A 22,089-nucleotide genomic window follows, 5' to 3' on the forward strand; every position below is an offset into this window, starting at 1 on the left:
CTTTGTTCATCCTGAATCTTGTTGCCAAGTTTACAGAATGTACTAAGTTTTGTTAGATTTTTTGCGAATGTATGTTTTAAACAGTTTGTGCCATGTAATGTATAGTTTTGTGACCGAATAAAGTATATGTTCAGCCCCCCTTTCAGCATACAATTCCTAATATTCTACACAAATGTAACAGCACTGTACACACCACCTGACCTACTTCAGGTCGGACATTTTTTTTTCTAATATAAGAGCGCGCATTGTTCTCTTGAAATGACAGAGTAGGATGGAAACATTATGCCCATTCTTGGGCAACTAGCACAAGATATACTGCTTTGAGAGTTGCGATGGATTTAACCGTGTGACATGCCCTTCATCAACCTGTACTGCACACGTCTTGGTGTACTGGCGCAAAGTATAACCGCCATCGGCTTAACACTGAGCAGAAGTCTGCGTAGGGGTCGCGTGTCGAGCGAAGTTTGTGACCAAGTACATGTGTAAGCTAGAGGTGCAATGGTTCAAGGTGCTTTGAGGACGTTTATTTTGTAAAGAGGAAGATGAGCAGCGGCGGCAGCCGCACCGCCAGTGCACAGCGCAAGATCACTGGGTTAACGACCGAAGCTCGGAACGGCATTTTGGCTAGCTGTCCTTAGGCTATTTCCCTGAAAATCCTGCTAAAATTTATTTATTTTTGCTTTACTTAGCTAACATTGGCGGGCGCAACTAGAAAATACGATTGATATACTGGCTTCAATTTATGCTAGCTATCAGAGCTATTACAAAAACTTCGTCGAGAAATAAGTTGCGCATTCATTTAGATAATCAGTCTCGTTACTGCAGAATCCCGGTGTATGCATGCCTGTGCATACTTTTCTATATACCCCGATATCGAGCGCGACAAACGAGCAATGCTTAGCATCGATAACCTACGCAGCGCGAATCCGAGCCTCCACCTACAAGCGCCACCTGTCGCCGCGAAACGGAAACAGCGCCAGCGGCGAACACAACCAGGACGGTGCGCCGGCCGCAGTGTCATCACCTAAATTATTCTTACACCGTGATGAAAACTTAACAAATATGCAACACAGAATATAAACGGCTGAAAAGAGAAATAAACAAGTTAAGCAGGCAGGTACAGGTTAATAAGAGAAAGAGAAAAAAAATAGCTAGGTACAGGTACTTGAAAAAATGCACATGTAGCAAATAACAGAAACCAAAACAACGAAAATCCCACCTTCAGAAATTACAAAATATGGCGCCTAAGATTTCGCGGAGCGTTATCGCCGACGCGCATACTCAAACAAATGAAAAAAAAAGTGAAGCACAGCGATTAGGATTAACTCTGCCGTTCGACGATATACGAACAACCTGTACAGGTCGCAATGGGAATCCTTATCTTGACTGTTTTTTCGCCGATGACCAAAATATGGCGAGTTATTGGCAGTTTTGCTGGTCTCTCTCGCCCTACGTAGCCTTGCGAAGCCCTCGCTATGCGCAAACAGAAACCTTTTAGCTGATGCGTTTGTTGGTGCAACTTCAGGACTTCCCTCCTGTACTCTACCCACTGCGTCGAGATCTGTTATGTACGCCCCGTTCACTCTTCGAGAGCTCCAGTGCTCAGTGGCCTGCAGAGTCGATGTGCATCAGTTCCCGAGGGCATCACCAACCAGACGCTGCAGAACCTGCCTCTGGAACACAGGAAGATGCTCCTAAGCTATCTCAATCAATCAATTGGCTGCAATCACAGCAATCAACTGGCTGATAAAACAAAAACAGCAATAATTGAATTTATACGATTCAGCTGTTGTCGCTGAATACCACGTGGTCATCCATTTATATTGTAATGTGCCGCACAATATTATAAAGATGAAAACACGCAAGCAAAAATTTGACTATCCTTCAAGTTTTCTTCGTCAATCTCAAACACATTTAGGTTAACACGACAGCCTGGTGTCTATTCTCTACAGTTCATCCATAATTCTGTACAGTTACGGTCCATACTTGTGTATGTTAATAAAAGCCTAAGAAGCTGGTATTCACCGTTCTGGAAATGATCTCAACTGTAGTTTCTGCCTTTCATATGGACTTTGTCTGGCTCCTTGATCAAGGGTTTCCAGAATACTGGAAGTCTACAAGCACGCTTCTATCTTTTGTTATAATTCTCAATTCAAAGTTGTTTGGAGTATGCAATATCTTACGAAAGACGCTACAAAAAACGATATCTTTTCTTTCAAGGCATTTATTGCTCATAAGTGCTTTGTTAGTGGCCGAAATACAAAAAGAAGCGTTAAACTTGCAGCTCCCTGTGTTTCCCTAGGTGGTTCCTCCCAAGAACATCCAGGGACCCTGGCATCTGATAAACAGATCATAATGGAGAGCTAGATTAGATACATGGATGATGGGTGATGAATGTGTACAAAATTGCACAGTATGAAGGCATCAGAAAAGGGCCACACGTAGGCAAATAATGACAAGGAACAATTTTGTTGCCACAATTACATACTTCTAAATGAAACAAAAACATAATTCTCATTTCTATAAAAGAGAGATAACAAATCAGTAAAACTTTCATTTGCGAAATGTGTTGCATTTTAACTGTCATGCACAACACAATGAACTTTAACCAGCCTCTTGCTGCGTGGCGTGCAAGGCATGGGCTTTGCCAAGCTGCGACGACCGCTCAACGCTGAACTATATCGCAGCTCGCGAAAAAATTTCACAATGTCAGTTCAAAAGGTGCACTGTCTTGTTCCCTTATTCCATATTCTTTCAGGCTATCCACGAGGTTACCTCTACATTTATCACTGGAAAGCAACGTAGTCACTGTACTTTAATTTGTCAATTGACTTATCTTGGCTGATCCTCAGGGTAAAAGAAAAAAAAATGCTTAAAGTTGTCCTTATTTCCTAAAACTTGAGATACGGTATGGCTGCCTCGACGGAGGTACACATCAGATTTCCTCCAGCCAAAGCTTTGATCAGCAGGCGACGGCGAATAAACCAACTTAGGCAGTCTTAAGACGGCAGGTGTGGAAGTGGAAGGCATTAGAAGCACCTCATTCAACTGGACAACTCTGGCAGATCAGTGCGTCTCGCTCTGGAGGAAAGCACTTGTGACCATCACACGGTATACAACATATGTACTGATAGAATTACGCCTTACTTTCTTCAAGTCTGAGCGAGCTGCACAGATGACAAAAATATTTTCAATTCACATAAATAACTCCACCAGGTGTTTTCAGCAGTGCACTGTTACAACCACAGCTTTGCAGATATTTTGCAGTGCTTCAGAGCACTGTGAAATATTTAATGCTAGCATGGCTAGAAAGTCTTTTCAATTAACACCATGTCTCAATATCTCACACATTGCCTAGAGTTCACTAAACAAGAGTATTAGATCTCACATTCTGAAATTCGGTGCCTTTGGATCTGCAAACAGAATAAAAGGCACCGGGTTTGATAATAGCACTAGCATGAATAATAAATGTTCAAAAATGTTCAGGCATCGAAAAATCCATGAAACATATCAACTAAAATGTGAATTGCTGAGCGAGCTGGTTATTCAAGTTATAGCAAAAAAAACCCTGCGAAAACCAAGACACAGGACTACAATAAGTCACGCACACTTTTGCAGAACTCACAAATGATTTATTTTTGGCTCATGCACGCACTTGAAACCATTTTCTCGCACAAGCGGAGAAGCAGATGAAAAATCAAATGCGGTCATCTTTCCATCCCCGGTAAAAAGCGCCGCTCATTCCCTATGCTAAGGAGAGATAGCTGGATTATGCAGGACCACTCATTGCTTCCGACTAAAAATACTTCAAGCAGTTCTCGCTCGTGCTTGCATATCCCCCTGATAGTAATACTCGTGCGGGGAAACAAAGGCAAGCATTTGCTGCAGTACTGAAATGCAATGCAAGGTTGCTCCCTGTGCCCACACGCAATTTGTTTCCTGAGGAGTGCATTCAAGCATTGCCCAGTCTGCCCGATGCCTACTTTCCCACAGCACATGAGCATTTGATACACAACCCACGCCGAAAACTTTGTGAACATCGTTTGGTGGTTGGTCTAGCGGGCTTGTTCTCTTCCGCAGCCAGAGAGATGCAGCCGCAAAGACCAGACAGCTCATGAGGGGCTGAGAACACCATGTTGACATCAAATTTTTCAAGCACTCTTTCAGCTTATGGAAAATTTTATGGAAGTACGTGATCACCTCAATTTTTTTTGTTTCATACTTCCATAAAAAACTCCCAGGGGTTGAAAACAGTGTCAGAAAATTTTGGTATCAACTTGGTGTTTTCAGCCACTTGTAAGCTGTCTGGTCTTTGCACGCGCATCTCCGACTGTGAAAGACAACCAGCCTGCAAGACCAACCACCAAACGAAGTTCACAAAGTATGCGGTGGGAGTTGTGTATTCAATCCCCATGTCCAGTGGGAAACAATACATCAGGCAGACTGGGCAATGCCTGAATGAACGCCTCAGAGAACACGGCAACAATTTGCAAGCAGGCACAGGTAGCAACCTTGCTTTGCATGTGAAGGACTATAGCAAATGGCCGCCTCTGCGTCACTGCACAAGCATTACTCGCAGGGAAAAGTCCAGGCACGAGCAAGAACTGCTGGAAGCACTTCTAACAAATTTTATTTTTAAGAAATGAGTGGTCCTGCATAAGCAACCTGTGTGTCCTTGTCAGAGAGAAAGAGTGGTGCTTTTCATCGGGAACGGAATCACGACTGGACTTGATTTTTTCATTTGCATGTCCGCTTGCAAAAATAAATGAGGTGTAAGTCTGGCAGTACTGTGTGTGTACATTCTCATAAACTTGTGTGTCAGTATTTGCTGGTTTTTTGCTGGAACACGAACTGAAATCTAACAAATCTGGTACGCACTGTAAACAATGATGCATGATATGAATAGCGCCATCTTGCTGTGCTATGAGCTGCCAAGTTACCAGATTACTCGCTACTGCATAAACCAGAAATCACTGCAAGAAAAGATTTCAGTCCCGCACCTTGTACTGAGGAACCCTATACAAACCCACATAACCAAGGCAGCTGACCATAGGTGCGGATATCTTTTTCGTTCGCAGAAATATTACTCGATTTTCAGTAAGGCATATTATTTGAATAAATTTTTTCCAACCTTCCATCGAAAAGGTCCTTCGCATTATTTCATACTCAATTACCTCTGCAAATATTCCGTAGTGGGAGGGCAGACGGGTGGATAACAGGTCTTGAAAACAAGAAAGGCTCCAAGAAGGAGTCCCACTGCCCTGTGCAGACTGCGTGGTTCTGCAGACGCACTCCTCTCTGTCGACTGCAAGGGCGACTAGGTGGATGTCGTCCGCACCTGAGCCTGCATGGGAAGAAAATTACCAGCACGTTATAGTACTGAGTTAAAACTTCTGTTGCGTAATTTCAAGACTAACTTAGACAACGCATACGGCAAGCTTGGTGCCGTAGGCTATCAGAGATTATACTTGGTTCACCCTCAAGGTGACAGGGAAGTGAAGGCTCTCGGCCTGGTCTAGCCTGACCTTTCTGCTTATTTTGCAGTAGATGACACAATCAGCAGCAAAAAACAAGCAGAAACAACACTAAATGAACTGCTAAAACAGGTCAGAAAGAATTAACATGCTAAAGCACATCCTTGAGACATGCCTGAAAGGATTGGAACACCATAAGAGTTGGTTGCATTAACAGTCAAATGATGTGAAGTTAGAAAGAAAGTTAGCGATCCTGTAGAAAACCAAATAGTCATTGTTGAGGTGCCTTCGTCTTATTGTAGAAACCTGGAGCTTAACATAGAAACATGCCTTGGAGACGTCTAAAATCAAAGATCTTTCCAGACCCAGAAACTATAAAAGTATGTTAATCATTACCGAACATTATAAATTGTGCTTCATGAAAGCATTTGCGGAACCAAAGTTGGGACGAGTGGGAAAACAAGTTTCAAGTGAGTTAATGAGGCCAGTGAAACATGATTGCTTGAATTTTTATGTGTTATGTTAAGATGAAAGATGTGGCAGTAGTTGGCAATTAGCCTGTCTTTAATGAAGAACTAGAATATATTTGGTGAAAGCTATTTGTTTTCCACAGGTCATGACTAATAACCTAAGAATGAAGCACGAAAAACAAGCATGAAAAACAATCAGTTTCATACCAGCTCTTTGTCTTGATGGAGCAAATGCAGCTAGTGAGTGACAACATACAGACAGCCTCTTTTCTCAACATGCTCTCCAAAATACCTGAAAATGAACAGGAGAGAAGGATGGTCGCACCCAGTTGCATTACAGGTCTACAATTTGCAACTCTCATTTTATATAATGTAACCCCGTACTGGGGCACACGAACAGTAGAAAGAATTTTCACAGCACTGCTTGCATTGACACATTGCAATAAAAAGAAATTTTCAGCAAAAGTTATAGAAACCACAAGCTGAAAGACAAAAATATTCAAGAACCAAATATCATGAAGTGAGCAACAACTGAAATAGGAGAAAATTACAAGTGAGAAAGAACCCACAAAGGTTTTTTAAAAGCACAAAAATGAAAAAGCAATGTCAGACCACTAAAGGCAAATTTAGACAGAACAGCTCGACTAAAAATAAAGCCCAGTTAGCTTTGAAGAGAAAAGCAGCAACGAAAGGGGACCTGTTAGCAAATTTTACACCAACATATGATCTGCCAAAACTGTCTTCTTGCGCCGCCGGAGACTGGAAACTGTCTACCTTTGTAGTGAGGGTCATAGCATGCCAGGCGGCCGAAATGTGCTGTGGAATGTGTTCCATCAAAGTGCAGCCTATTCCAACATTAAGGCACAGCTAACTGCCACCAACCTTGTTCGCCACAGCCATTCCCGCGCCACTACTGTACCATGTCTCCGCTTCGGGGACAAATCCAGTTAACTAAACGCCACGCATTTTTAAGCTATCAATGCACTCCATGAACCGATAAACCGGCTGGTGAAATCGCCAGCACGAAAACTGCACAATGCCACAAACGAACACTTGTTTGAGAGAAAAGTGTGCAAAAACTCACCATTATTGCCGTTCTTCACGTATAGTCCCCCAGTACACTGCACAATGCTGGCACAGGACGGTATACGACGCGCACAAGCTTTGCGCCACAACGAAGAAAATGTGATCACGCGAAAAAATAAAATGTGCAAAGGAACGCTGAAAGGAACCAAGAAAACATCGCTCCGCGGTCGCCGCGGCTAATGATGATGCCCATGGCCGTTAGGCTGCCTAATGTCAATAGAGTTCTAGTTGCCGTTCTGGTTTTAAATTCGCGGCGTTTGTGGCTTTCAGTCTAACTTGAGAAGTTTCTTCAAATAATCGTACTGCACATGCATTTGCTTGCATAAAATAAAATCAAAGCATGTAATTGCTGACTGCTTAAATAATTCATTCCTGAAAACTTCAGATTGCGAAAGCAAGAAAAATTAAAATCTAAAGGCAACATAATTTTAATGTGTTCACATATATGGATGCCTCCAAAAAAATCTGGTTCTGGTAAGCTATTCGCGCATTTCCAAATCTTCCACTGTGATGGAAGAAAAACGTGTATGAATGTCGTCTGAATATCCACTAACTGATATCTGAATCCGACAGTCCTCTCAACATGCATATGATATCGATACATAGACATTGGACGTTAGGACCATTTGTGGACATCCTCTGCATATTCATGGTTTGCTGGGTGTTCTGCGGCGGCAACCAGGACTGCGGGCTGTGCTCTGTTTGGCGCCCTCTTCCACCCCTCTCTCCCAGAGGCCGCAACGCGAGTTTTGGCGGGAAAATTTTGCCGGGCCACTGTAATAATCACCCGGAGAAAGGGCCGGTAGTGGAGGACGCTGTACCTTGCGCTGTACCATTAGCGGGCAATTGGCGTGGCTTGGCGGTGCGCTCGACTATTAGGACAGCGCCCGAGGATGGCCATCGCGCTTGGAGCGCGGTTCAAAGACTTTGCCGAGTTCGACAGAGCGTTCCGTGAGTTTCAAGTGCAGAACAATGTCCTTTTTGTAGTTAAAGCTACAAAGACGTGGAAGTGGTGAATGCGCGGCTCAGTGCTGGCTTGGAGCGACTGGAGAAGAAGCTGAAATATGCAAATGCGACAAATTTGCAAGCATGGAGGAGAGCTCAGGCGCACAGCAACAGGCGTACGACCTCAGCAACGGTGAGATTCAATACTTTCTTGGATGCGGCGACTCCGTCTAGGACACTTTGTGGGCTCGGGCCTGTGTACTGATAATGGTTACTATAATCTCATATGGCAGAAAACAAAAAAAAAACAACGTCAGGTTGCAGCTATTTATTTGCACTGTGCAAACTTTTTGACAACTGACTGAAATTTTAGTGCAGCGGCACTACTAGACGCATTTTCCGGTTTCCGGCATACGTTCCCGGGTTCGAACCCGTCCGCGGCGGCCGCGTTTTGATGAAGGCGAAACGCAAAGGCGCCCGTGTGCAGTGCGATGTCAGTGCATCTTAGAGATAATTATTTCGGAGCCCTCCATTATGGCACCTCCTTCTCTCTTTCATCTTTCTCTCCCACCTTCCCCCTTCCCTTACGGCGCGGTTCCGTTCGGTGTCCACCGAGATATGTGAGACAATTAATTACTGTGCCATTTCCGTTCCTCAAAAAACGAAATACTCGCGCCTACGTCCCTGAAGCCAGCGTTGTGGTAGGCGGCCCACAGGGTTGTAGGAAACCTGCCAGGTGGGTACACCTGGCAGGCCTTCACCTGAGTGAAGGCCTTTAGTGTGAAGGCCTTCATGGTAAATGTGTTCTGGGACCTGCCAGGTGTGTGCACCTGGCAGGCCTTCACCTGGGTGAAGGTCTTCAAGGTAAATGCCATCAGGGTAAAGTCCTTTGTGTCAGTCTTTAGGTGAAATGCTTCTGTTTTGAAGGCCTTTCGTGTAAAAGCCTTTAGGTAAAAGAATGCTTTCATATTCGCAGCATGTAAAGATGTTAAGTGCCCATCGTAAACTAGTGCTACTGACAAATTTCTGTGCTTAGCCAGTCTGCTATTTTTGCGACCTGTGTGGAAGGACAAAGACAAAAGAGAGGGTCTGTCCTTACCGTGTCTTCCTTCCTGTCCATGTCTTTCCTTTCACGCTTTACCAGCCATAAATACGAACAAACTATCCCAACTCTCTGGTCTTCTAAGGGTTTACAGCCCTCTGTCTTTGTGCACGCTTTTCCATGTTTTAAGGTTTTACTACCAACTTGCCCCAATTGTTGCCACATGGAATTGAAATTTCTCAAGCATGCAAGTATGTCAGTTTGATTACAGTTTCTAAACTGTATGCAGGATAATGAAGAAAGGGTGTCTGGCTACAGTTGTATTCGCAGCACGACGCACAAGCCAGCAGCTTGAAAGAACAAAACTTGACTGCAACCACAACCACGAAGTCAGCAGAGAAATTTTTTAGTCATGTCCAGAGCGTTGTTGGCTCACAGAAGAAGAAAAAAAGTATGTGCTTCCGCTGATGGAACTGAATGTCCTGCCGAGTGTAATAGTTGGAAAGCTAGTCGAAAAGACAGGTAAGGAATGTGCTTGATTTTTCTTCTGATGAGCTCATTTTTTACTAGCAAAGCCTTGCTTTTGAAAGGAATAGTTTAGTAATGAATTGATCACATTACTTGCAGGAAAGACAGTGACAACTAAAGACTTGCACAACCTCAAGCATTCAATTTATGGAGCGGATGAGGTCCAACTACTGGTTAAAGAGATTGAGAAATGTCGTGAACGACACAAAGCAAAAATTATACCTGTCACTGATGATGATAAACAACTCCAGGTTCTTCTCATCCAGACACCGCACATGCAGCAGGCTTATCAGTCATTTCCAGAAGTGCTGCTACTGGACGCTACTTACAGAACCAACAAACTTAAGATGCCACTTTTTGTTTTGTTAGTACAAGACGGTTGTGGAGACAGCCAGGTGGTCGCATACGCTTTTGTTCCTTCTGAGCAGTGTCACCATGTCTCCAAAATGATGGAGCTTTTCGTCAAGGAAAACCCATGTTCCGAAAAGACAGGTGTAATTGTCGTAGACAAAGATTTTTCAGAGATCAATGCAATTCGAAGCACTTTTCCTAGTGTGCCATCGGTACAACTGTGCTAATTTCATGTTGTAAAGGCATTTAGAACAGCAGCCAGCCAATTTGCAAGGTCTATCGAAGAACGAGACCTTATGATGGAGGTATTCAACCAAATGTTGCATGCACCAACAGCAAACAAGTATGTTGAAGCAAGACGCGAGTTTGAAAGGCTTGCCAGTAAAGAAGCTGTGCAATACTTTGAGAAGAACTGGAACTCTATGAAGAACATGTGGGCCCATCACATCTGTGACCAAGAGTTTACCTGTGGAGCAAACACGACTAACCGGGTAGAAGCACATAATGGTTTCATAAAACCAGCCCTCTCATCGTCTACAAAGCTTCACGATGCCTTGAGCAGATTACTGAATTTAGAAACCATAATGCAACGAAAAGTGGCCCGCTCAGTAACCCTGCTGAAAGCTTGTCAGTTTTACAACCACATGACAGTGCACAAAGTTGAAGAAGTGTGTTCAAAAGTGCTGACACCATATGCTTGTTCACTGACCAGGAAACAGCTAATCAAAGCTGAATATAGTGACGCCGAAGTGAAACAGACGGCTGAAAAACAGTATGCTGTGGCTTCTACAACTGGTGAAGGCTGGCATCACATACCGCTAAAAGAACAAGTGTGCGACTGCACTTTCTTTTCCAAGATGGGCCTACTGTGTTGCCATTTCTTGGCCGTTTGCGTAAAGTTTGATGTTGAGCCAGACCTCCAACAGGCAGTTCGAAAGCGCTGGTTTAAATGGTATCAGAGTGACTTTGTGTCATCAAGTGAGCAAGCCAACAATGAATACCATGGGGCCACAGAAGATCTTGAAATCCTCTCAATGCCTGGACCAAGCTTTGAAAAAATGAATCGAAATCAGCGTTATAATTTTGCAATGCAAACTCTAAAAGCCACGGCTGACACTTTGGCTGACTGCAAGCCGGAAACCTTTGCAAGGCGATTAAGGATTCTTGAAGATTTAAACACAGCATGGCTGAAGGGAAGCGAGACGGACAAAATGTGCGGTTCTATACAGTCCGATGGCAGCAATGAAGATGAGGGAGCACCCCAAAGCGATCTTAGTACATTAGAAAAAACGGTCACAAAGGAAGTGGCGGAAAAAGTGACTGAGGAAGGATGTGCCATTAAACGTCCCATTGTCAAAGCCAAAGGGCGTCCCACCAAGCGCCTTCGTCAGCGGAAAATTCAGAAGCGCAAGAGACAGGGAGAACCAGTACCTTTTAAGGAACTGACAGCTGAGGCGCAAGACGCACGTAAGATATTTTAATGTGCTTCATAAAAATGGCCCAAACAAGTGTGATATCAGATGAACAGCAAAAGTGTAGCAGGCATTCGGTGCAGCTTTGTCCATCAGTGAGGCTGGCACTAAAAAGAGCACTTGCCCTTTTGGTGGTGACATTCACCTACAAATTGAGACAGTCATGTGCCTTTAACCAGTGGAACCAGTGGAAGGTTTAGACCACATTGATTTAAAGGAAAGGAAAGGCACATAACTGGCTCCCTGGGTCAGTGGAAACCTCAATCACATTTGAGGTATAAGGTGGTGCTTTCACACAATATTTTGTGCTTAGCCATTTCAAACCACCAGTTTCTTTTTTAATTTGTTAGCAGTAAACTGAGTACAGCTGAGAAAAGCCTGCAATTTTTCGGTACACGCGGGTTTAGTGTCATGCAGTTTTCATCTGGAGACTTTAAAGCAGAAAGAAAATCAAAACAAAATAAATGCTAGAGAGTTCACACAGCAAGCATTTACACTAAACAGATGTTACCCGAAGCCACAAAAGCACAGAAATGTTTTCATAAATGATATTAATGAAATTTTAGTACGCTGATGGTGCACTGTGAGAATTTAAGGCATATATTTGAAGCGTATACAATCGACAGGTAACGCGAGTTTTACACATGCAGTCTCATAACCATGAGGGAAGTGCAGGAGTCAGGGGTGTCCACTACTCTCATGTGTACCCCTCTTCAGCTGCTGCTGGCAAAGAAAACCGGCCCTGCACTCTTATCACGTCTCCACTCTCCTCACTTTTGGCATGCGTCAGCTGTCGGCTACGGAATCGTCTAAACTCATAGGCAGCTGCGTGCAATGCTCACCTCATAACTTTTTTGCACTGTTGCACGCTCCCTTTGAACACTTAATGCTGCGGTGCCATTTGGTGTCATGCAAGAAAAACAAAAAGCAAAGTGTTCTTAGAAGGCTACAAAACTATATCTTTGTTGACATTTTCTGATGCACACAATTGTAAATTATATTTCTCCATGAATTTTTTTTTTCATTGCTTTTAGCTGGCATAGCTGGCTAGGATGCTGCAGTACATGTTCTTAATGGACAGGGCCTCTTGGATGAGCAGGACATTGAAGTCCGTCCTGAGCAGCTGCTAAGTGCCCTTCTCAACTACAGGGTATCTTTACCCAAACTGAAAAAAGTATTTTACGCCAGATGCATGGCTGCTGCTCACGTCATCTAGTAAGAATGTTTTCTCTTGATTACATTTGTACCTGTACTACTTTGTCTCAGTGAATATTTATCACCTGTTTACAGTTGCAGCAAAGAAAAATGGAGCTGTCTGGTGCTGTGCACAATGCAAAGAGAAGGATGATGGCGAGTTGAAGATGGTTGCATGTTACCAATGCCTCGAATGTTTTCACTGGTAATAATTTGCCCTCACAACTTTGTCATACACATGCACTAAAATTCTCTTTCTGTTTTGCAACAGGTCATGCGTATCTGTGAAGGAGGAGGATACTGGGCGGTCCTGGTGTTGTCCCAAGTGCTCTGCAAACGAAAAATCTGGTGACACTTTGGCGACTAAAGTGGTGTAAGGCGAAAGCCTGAGTACAGCATTCTGCCACGAATGTGGTTGTGAATGATGATTGAAGTGCTGCCAGCGAATGACGCGTCCATTGGTTGTCTGCTTGTGTAACTGATGTGTGGTTAAGATGTTATGCTTCGCCTGTAAGAGTGGAATGCGACAGCGTCTTGCAACGCTGCCAGGGAGTCCACAGAACGCCATCGCCCATTCAGCTCTATGCCTTGCTGGACGGTGAATTTATTTTTGAGGAAAGGAAATGTATCTCTCTCGCATATCTGGGTGGACACCTGAACCTCGCCGTAAGGGAAGGGGGAAGATGGGAGTGAACGAAGACACCGTATTAGCTAGACGCGCCTTTGTTCATTCCAAACCATTCAGCTGGCATGGCGGAGTGGCTAGCGTGCTCGTCTCGCACTCTGGAGGCCCTGGTTCGATTCCCCAACTCGACCAATTTCGTACTCGGTTTTATTGATTTATGCGGTCTGACTAGAAAGGTTAATTAGGCTATTTGATATTTACATTATTGTAATTATATCCATCGTGTTCTGTCATTCACCTGTCAAATGTTGGAACTGTCTAGGATGTTCGACACAATGTATATGAAACGAGAAACGTCGGAACGAGCAACGTCGAACTGGGTGGGGAAGTGGGTGGTGGTGGAGCTTCGGCCGCTCATCTGTTTTTTCAGCAGCGTCTGTTTCGCGGACGCGGTTTTTGCTGCGACGCGCGTCTTTCTTTTCTTTTCCTCTTTCTTCTGACTTCTTGATTCTCCTCTATCTTAATTAGGCTAATTGATTAATTAAGCAAGTAACTAAACTCAGTCCCACTTAGTTGAAGCATCACTATACGATCCCTTTAATGGGTTGCATGGTTGCTAGCCACAATTGGCCCCATTTGAAATTCGCGCACTGTGACGTCACGAGCATTTTGACCAATTGAAAAGCGTGACATTTCTGTCGACAACTCCTGCTTACAACGATGAGGCATTAAAGGCTTCCGCGTTAATAAATAGCGTTGTAATAAAAAGCTTAACCATTTCATTTCAGCATTACTGAGCTTTTCTAGCAATGCTACATCCCTCTGTTCAGTGAAGTGGCTGCCTGCCTGAAATAGTGGAGCCGTGTGAACTGCAACTTTAAGTTAAAGAGTGTCACATTAAGTTCTAGCAGTTCACAATTAAAAAGCATAGCCAGGCATGTGAGGAAACAGAGGTAAAGTAGAACTAGTTTTCCGGCAATTTATCAGAAGGAACAATAATAATCATTGCTTTCCATTGAGTAAAAGTGCAGTGTGTGGCGTAATAAGTCGTAACCAAACTCCCGTGCCCGGTGGGCCCAAACTCCATTTGCATGTATCCGGCTTTTTTAAGTCCGCTGCTGCTGCGGCCGTACAGCCGTAGAGAGCCTACATGTCGCCTGGCTGTCGCCTGACATGTGGGCTCCCTACACAGCCGAACCGCCGAACCCGAACAGTCTTCATCGAGCGCGCGGCGCTACGGTCGCGTCGTGCACATACTTTTCCCGGTTCAAGATCACGACGTCGTGCGCACAGTAGATGCAATAGGCTGTAAAGCTGTAATTGGCGTTAATTTGCGTAAATTGATTAGGTGTTTATCTTCAGCCATGACCATCTCACTGTCTCGGTCGCCAGTGAGATTTCCATGTCTTATTTCTCTTGTATAAGGCTTTAGCAAAGACAGCACGTTCTTGGAGACCGCGCCATTCGCATTTCTTCTCGGATGTCTGTGTTCTTCTGTCTTCGCAATCGCATAGAAAATGCAACTATTAGTTCTTTTGCAGTCTATAGCTTTGCGGTAAAAAGGGTGATGATTTATGAATTCTGTGGCGTAATGTTTGAAAACTGTTAATGGTGCTTTATGGTGACTTGTGGAAGCTGATGAATCATATCCCGATGGCGTTACCTGTAACCAGCAGTTTACGCCCAAAACTGGTACAAACAGCTTCAAGGCATATCACCATAGTATTTTTTTTGTATACGGTAGTAGTCCTCTTGTCATGCAAGTATAAAATCCTTTTTCCACGTCCTAATACAGCCGCTTCAGAGGAATGAAAAATGCATGATACCTTTCAGTTCCACTGAATGGTCTATTTTAAAGAGCAGGACTACATCCCATAGTCATACTGAATAATTCTGCCGTCCTTTTTTTGTGTTTGTGCTGAGCATTTTTTGTGTCTTCTCGGTGTTGCAGGCAATAGAGAAACACCAGTAGCCATGGGAAAGAGCATTCCAGAGGAAGAACTGCAATCAGTCTCTGCCGATCCATAGCTTGATGCTCCTGTCCTATAAAACATTGTATTTCGAGACCTGTCTTTGTACTATGCACCAAGAGATCTTCCCTAGATAAATGGATAACTGCTGGCATCCCCTTTGTATGAGGCCTGTGGCGAGTCGCACCTCGCCTAGTAGGTTAAAGTGGTTCATTGTTTTTTCTACTGGCTGTTCTTTTCTTTGAGCTTTATTAATCCTAGTCTGTTCATTCTTTTCCCATTCTAGGCTATTTTTTATTCTATGCTGTATTTCCGATTTCTGTGACGTGTTGTACAGTTTCTTCATTCTGCTTTTTCTTGGTGTCTGATCGCTCATTTGCCATTGTGTGTTTTGTAAGAGTTTCTTGAAAGTTGTGCACTATCTCCTCTAGGTTCACAAATTGTTGCCTTTCTTAGTTGTGGTAACGCCTCTTCTTCTAGCCATCGTTTTATTTATTTCATATCTGCTTTTTTGTCTGTTATTTGGAAAAATATTTGTGCTTGGAAGTTTCAGAGGAAAAGAGTATAAAAGTAAGGCAGGAGTGATTTTGCATTCCAGTTGGATATTAAGCTTGAAATCGCAACTGAAGCATTCTTTTTCTGGTTGAGCAAATGTTTGGTTGGTTGTGTATGCATTTCTCATGTCCCGAATTGAAAATACTTTATTGAATTTGTATTGGCTTGCTGTAATGCATGAATGTAGCCATATTTTTGTGTTTAATCATACTTTCAAAGAGTCAGTGGAGGAGATCTCTTTCTGACCTACGTACTGTGTTGACACATGTCACTACAGGGACGATTAGGCCACAGCCTCAAACAGTCATGTGATGTCACAAGTCAAAATTTTTCTGTGGCAGCGCATAGGGTCGCATTGTAAGCTGGCAGTCGGTCGATGCCATGGCAAAAAAAACCTCAATGTTGGATGCACTGCGTTATCCCCTGATGACCCTGCTGCCGCATATGTGGCCAGAACGCGTGACCACTATCTCATCCTCTTATCTGCTGCCTGCTTGGTAATCTGGTCAAACTTTTCGGCCGTGCATATGTGTGGCTACAGAGATCCTAATTAAGGCTCACGAACGCATGGTCTTGGTCTGGCGCTGTTTGGGTCAAGTTTATGCCAAAAGTGGACAGCTTATCTACCTGTCACGAACGTTATGCTGATTGCAAATCATTGTAGTAATATGAACTGTCTGCAGCATGGAGGGACTCGAACTAAGCTACCGGCTCATTACTGCACCCACGTAAACTAGCAGTGGGGATGGGACGAAATCCTGTCTTCCTTACTTCCACGCTATTCCCTTCTTCGGTCACCCACAGACATCGCCAGCCTGCCTCGCCCTCAATCATCTTTTAATAGCGGCAATGAATCATTCCTCCTCTCTGCTGTCGGTAATAAAGGAGGCAAGAAGACCTTAAGCTTGGAACGTTGTAGCAAAAACAGATCATAATATGAGCCTGAGCTCAGACTTGCTATGGGCTCGGATCATAATCTGAATTTGAGTCCAGATCCGACTCGATTACCACTGAGATGATCATCTGTATATGAGCCTGAGTGAGTCTCCTCATGACTCAATCTGTTGATCTAGGACTGCATTATACGTATTCAATACACAAAGCATATAAACAATGCTGTTGTGTTCTTGGAGACTTCTCCTTACTCTACTACACGTTGTTTCAAGTTGCAGGCATGAGGAGCAGTATTTGGAGGATGCAGAGTACATGCCTGATGAAGAACCTGCTACAAACGTATGCAGAACCTTAGCTTCACTTCTATGCATGTGCAAAGTTATGTGCATGAGAATCCATCTGTCTGTGCCAAAAGAACTATCCAGACCAGCTGTGCTAAAAATATCACAAGTGACATTGTATTTTAGCTGTTAGAAAACATCAGTTGAAAAAATTTGTAATCGCAGTTTGCAATAGATTACCATTGCACTTCTTTTTCCCTACCCATGTCCTTTCACATTATGTGCTTGCATAAGAACGAAAACAGCAGAATGTGTAGTCGGACATGAAATTTGTGTATTCTCGCTTCCTTGTGCATTGCACAAAAGCACACAGACCCCACTGCTTGCGGCATTTGTGTTTGTTTTCTGGTGACGCTCATTTGTTCTCCGTTGTTTTTCAGGCCATTATTGACAAGCCGATGTGTACAAGTTTCCAGAGAAAGCAACCATCAATACCACACCTGACAACTTTGCATGACACCACTGCTTGATGCTCATGACCTGGAAAATTATGCGTGCAATGATCTCAGTGGACTGTATCAATGTACAAAGTGACATGGAAGTGTTTTCAATGATTTTGCTTGAATTAGAAGGATTTAAATAGTGAGGATAATGGGGACTGCCTTCTGAGCAAAAATTTTTTTAGTGAACTCTTTTCGAATATATCTTTCCACAGGATCGGCATTAGGCTTGAAATAGAAAAGGAAGGAAGGATTAACGAGAATTAAATTGGGCACCACATTCTTTCTTCTTCTTTGCTCAAGGGTTGTTTAGCAGAACTCACTGGCGTGCACTGGTTGAACAGCTTAAATTAAGCTGTCATTGGGATTCCCATTTGAGTTGTGGTAATAAGAGAACATCTGACCACATAGAGCAATAGAGTAAATAAAGCCTGCAGTGTGTGTACTCTAGTGGTGGGCAGTTAGTAGTAGTCATAGAATCATTATTTGGTCACTTAGAGGCTGAAAGGCCTTGGGGCATTCCAGAAGACAGCTTGTCAAATTGGCGCATGTTTTAGGGTAGATGGCTGTAGCTCTGCAATACCTGTGCTGTATTGTGTGGTGAATTATATATTCTATTGTACTTGCCGCTGTTTACTGGTTCATGAGTGTCCTTTTGGCTTTCCTGATGAGTAGGCTAGGATTCGGTGTCATTGGTCACTAGTGACCTACCTTATTTTGTCATTGCACATAGCATTAGTGACTTTCCTTACTGTATTCCTTGATGTGTTCATTTAGCCTGTATTCTGAGATCTTCCATTTCATTTTGAGGTCTTTTTAAGAGCAGGGTACATTTAGCTGTATGCAGTGTAACGCGACAGTGTTTGTTTTAGTTCTCTAACAATACTGAATGTATATCTACGCACCTGGAATTCATGGTGTACAGATTTCATGTCATGGTGTTGGTATGGGCTTTGATTTGTTTTTGAGCTGGAAATTGTTTTATTATAATGCAAAGCAATTTAAAAAAGTTGGCCTATGTTTTTGTTATGCTGTGCGCTCTAGTGATGCTATACACTATTGCACAATGTAGTGCCAGTTTTACGAGATTTACTGGCCCACAGTGTTCGTGTTTTAGTTTTCTCTGACTGGTTCCCTTGCATCACAAAATGTCCGTTGAACGAGTAAAGTGCTGCTATGATTTCCGCTAAAAATAATGCAACAACTAATCACAAGTCGCACTTTAATTCGTTCTTTCTCGCCACATTCACTATCGCTGCAGTGGTGGCCTAGTCATTGGAGCGTGCATCTCACATGTAGGATGTGCAGGGTTGGATTCCCTGTGCCACTGGGTACCCACCAGTACATTATGCAAGCTTTTTCCCTGGCTCCTTTTGGATGGAATGCTTGGAAATGGGTTTTAGACTTCCCCTGGTGTTGATGAAGGTCCCTATACCACGATGCTCTTTGACCAATGCTGCCCTTGCCTCTTAAAAAAATTCGTCACTGCCATCATCAGCCCCACACTCTCACTGCTTTCGATGAGCTCACTCACCTCATCATCATGTTCACAGAGATGAGCTTCCGTGCCATCCATGGTGTTAGAAAAGCTGGTCACCTTAAACGTTTTTCAGAGCAGCGCATTGAAAAACTCAGTCACGATAGTTTCTTCCTTTTTTTCCCCCGTTTCTCATCCCAAAATTGGTGATGCTGCTACTGCACAAGTAAATGTGGTATGCTCTAACTGCACCTAAGATAGAACAGCGAACAGTTTCAGATGTGTTCCTACTCTATTTGCACTATTGAAGACAGTGAGGGAGAACATCACGTTGGGAATTGGCAACATTCGTGCGCATGTTTAACCTGGACGTTTTCACCAGTCACCATTTTCTTGAAGCTTTTTTTCTGTGCGCAATACAGCTACCGCAAATGGTTTAGTAAAAAATACTGGCTGTATCAATGTTTTGTGTGATTAAGCAGTAATGACACTCGTTATATTTTAAACTTGTGTGGGCAAACTTTTACTGTCCTTCCCATGAAGACTGGAATTGTCCGAGTTCATTCTTCAATGCAATGGCTGTTGGCTCAGTTTTAGTAGGTGTATAAATTTGTAGGCAGTTGTCAGTCATTTGAGCGTAGGTATAGCAGTCATCTGCATGCAGAAACGGTCTGGAATGTTTGCTTTTGAGTTCACTTCTTTTCAGGTTCGCCCTACTCAATTTACACAACTTGGAAAAGCTGTTTTACGAGAGTGTATTCCATATTCACTGTGTTGTACACATGACACTACATGAGTTGTTGCACCTGTAATCTTTTGTCTTAGTGAATGTAATCTGCTTTTCACATGCAGGCTTGCGCTCCAGGGACCAGAAACATGGGGTTCCTTCATCGCAGAACTCTCCAGGTTCGAATCTGCATTTCTTCTCCATATATGCTTTCCTGAAAGTTATGTTCCAAAGAGCAGTTTGTAGGATACGGAAGCTGTAGTTTACTGAACTGTGGCAAATGACAGTGTATGCCTTTGATACTCTGTTATGTGTGAACTACTGACCGAACTGTCACCCTTGTGAGTTCAGTTCATTGATGCAAAAACTTTACAGGGCCCAAGGCCTCATCCGGGTTTTAGCCTTTAGTCTTTTCCTCCTCTTGGACACTGTGTGAGCAGCAAATGAAACAAAAAAAATGGTGTTGTCCTCTGTGCTAAGCATACGTCACTGTCACTTTTAAGACTACCCGTGTGGACTTTGTACAGTTTCTAGTTTAGTTTAGTTTATGGGGTTTAACGTCCCAAAGCGACTCAGGCTATGAGAGACGCCGTAGTGAAGGGCTCTGGAAATTTCGACCACCTGGGGTTTTTAACATGCACTGACATCGCACAGTACACGTCTGTCGTGTTGTGAATAGTGCAAGCCTTGGAGTCAAATGCAGGAACTGTGGATGGATTACAAAGGCTGCCCTATTTTTTTGGCAGTGATAACACTTCTTGTAGCCTAATTTTTTTTTGCCTGCGTGCAGAATTGATGATAGAGACATCTTGTTTCAGGCCTGATTTTTCCTTAAGGCAAATTTGTTGAATAAAACTTGATAGATACCCTTAGATATGATGAGTGTATCCTCCGCATTCAACGTTTATTTCTAATTCGAAGTGAACATTGGCTTGTTGGTTCATGCTGTTTATTTAAAGTACTCTGCTTGTGCAACACAGATTCAGTCGTGACACAGAGCGACCATGGCGCACCTGCTGTGCAAGATTCAACCAGTGAAAGGCACCCTGCGAGCCACTGCATGGAATCTGCTCCTCCTGGCATGGATAACGACCGGGGTAATCCCACAGGAAATAAGCTGCACAAATGCACCCACTGCAACAAGGGATTCAAAACAAGATCCCAGCTAGTCGTGCATCTCCGAGTCCATACCGGCGACCGCCCATACCATTGCAATTACTGTGGAATGAGCTTTGCTCATAAGTTTACCCTAAAGCGACACCAGCACATTCACACAGGCGAGTGTCCCTACCATTGTGACCACTGTGGCAGCAGCTTTACACAATTTACTGCTCTGAAGAGACATGAGCGCACTCACTCAAGCGACCGCCCATACCGCTGTGATGACTGTGGGAACAGCTTTGCAATGAAGAGTCACCTGATGGCACACCAGCGCACTCACACAGCCGGACGCCCTTACCGTTGCGACCACTGTGGCAGCAGCTTTGCACAAAGGAGCAGCCTGGTGGTGCACATCCGTACCCACACGGGTGAAAAGCCGTTTCAGTGCCAGCTGTGCCCCATGGCTTTTGCGGTACGTTCAGTCCTTGTGAGTCACGTTAGATCCCATAAGGGTGAAAAACCCTACCAATGTGACTTGTGCCAAAAGAGATTCACTCAGAGCCATAATTTGAACTACCACAAGAACGCTGCTCACAAAAAATAGCAATGGTCCATGGTGCCCCTGGTATAAGTGCTTTGCTAACTGCCAATTTGTGTACAAGCTAGCAAGATTCTAGCTGACTACCCTTTAAAAAGTGTAGCTAATCTGCATCATTAATTACATTTTAAGCTTTGTTCATTTCGACAAACTTGTCAGAAAACGACATTTTTTGTGTCTTTAGACTACACACCCGCTCCGAGTCATTCCTGAAGACGAATAGGAAGCCTGCTATGCTTATAAACCCGCATAAATGGGAATAAAATCACGGTCATACATGAATGCCATCACTTGTTGTTGGACTGAGACTTTCAAGAACATTGTACCCGGTATTATTCACTGGCGGTAGTTGTCACCTTGCCTCAATAAAGAGATTTGGGGGAGTGACAGGTGGCAAACAATTCATTTTATTTGTGCATTCTGAGTGGGATAATTCTTGTGACCCTAATTATAAATTCATTTATTAATATCTCTGAACCTTTAAATGTTTGTATTACAATAAAGGAAAACTTGTCATTGTGTAAATGTTTGTTTATTCCAGCAGTGTTAGTGGCAGGAATGAATAGCGACATATAGGTGTCCAACATCAAAATCATGTGTCTTGCATTAATTTGCAGGCTTTAAGTGTTCTTTGTTCCTTGGAATGAAAGCCAACAAAAGAGTTCGCTAAATCTGCATCACCATTTTTCAGAGCACTGTCTCCACAGGACATAAATGGCATAATATTTGTGGAGTATTTTTTCCACACCATTTTTAATCTGTATCATCTGTGAGAGTAGAAACTTTGTGACCATTTCAC

General features: G+C 43.4%; 1 protein-coding gene, 1 long non-coding RNA gene and 1 pseudogene across 2 annotated transcripts; 2 read left to right on the forward strand and 1 right to left on the reverse strand.

Annotated features, from left to right (window-relative positions):
- Positions 1–1,842: 1,842 nt before the first annotated feature.
- On the reverse strand, positions 1,843–7,189 carry LOC149326204 (uncharacterized). Its single transcript, XR_016285967.1, has 4 exons — positions 7,029–7,189; positions 6,152–6,236; positions 5,175–5,344; positions 1,843–2,338 (listed from the first exon to the last, which is right to left on the reverse strand). It is a non-coding gene; the product is annotated as an uncharacterized LOC149326204 (long non-coding RNA).
- Positions 7,190–9,310: 2,121 nt separating this feature from the next.
- Positions 9,311–15,145, forward strand: LOC149326205 (uncharacterized; annotated as a pseudogene).
- A 3,998-nt stretch (positions 15,146–19,143) lies between these two features.
- On the forward strand, positions 19,144–21,577 carry LOC149326206 (uncharacterized). Its single transcript, XM_089564497.1, has 3 exons — positions 19,144–19,177; positions 19,690–19,770; positions 20,572–21,577. The coding sequence occupies exons 1-3, from the start codon at positions 19,144–19,146 to the stop codon at positions 21,294–21,296; spliced, it is 840 nt and encodes a 279-aa protein (XP_089420623.1). The 3' UTR covers positions 21,297–21,577.
- The last annotated feature ends 512 nt before the right edge of the window (positions 21,578–22,089 follow it).

Source organism: Amblyomma mixtum, chromosome 10, assembly GCF_055824585.1.
Source record: "Amblyomma mixtum isolate Tamu chromosome 10, ASM5582458v1, whole genome shotgun sequence".
NCBI classification, from domain to species: Eukaryota; Metazoa; Arthropoda; class Arachnida; order Ixodida; family Ixodidae; genus Amblyomma; species Amblyomma mixtum.

Bases quoted from the DNA above. Each gene is read 5' to 3' on its own strand.
- LOC149326206 (XM_089564497.1), top strand. From the start codon at position 19,144: ATGTGTTCCTACTCTATTTGCACTATTGAAGACA. The intron at 19,178-19,689 runs GTGAGGGAGAAC...CTTTTGTCTTAG, and splicing joins TATTTGCACTATTGAAGACA to TGAATGTAATCTGCTTTTCA. The intron at 19,771-20,571 runs GTTCGAATCTGC...TGTGCAACACAG, and splicing joins TTCATCGCAGAACTCTCCAG to ATTCAGTCGTGACACAGAGC.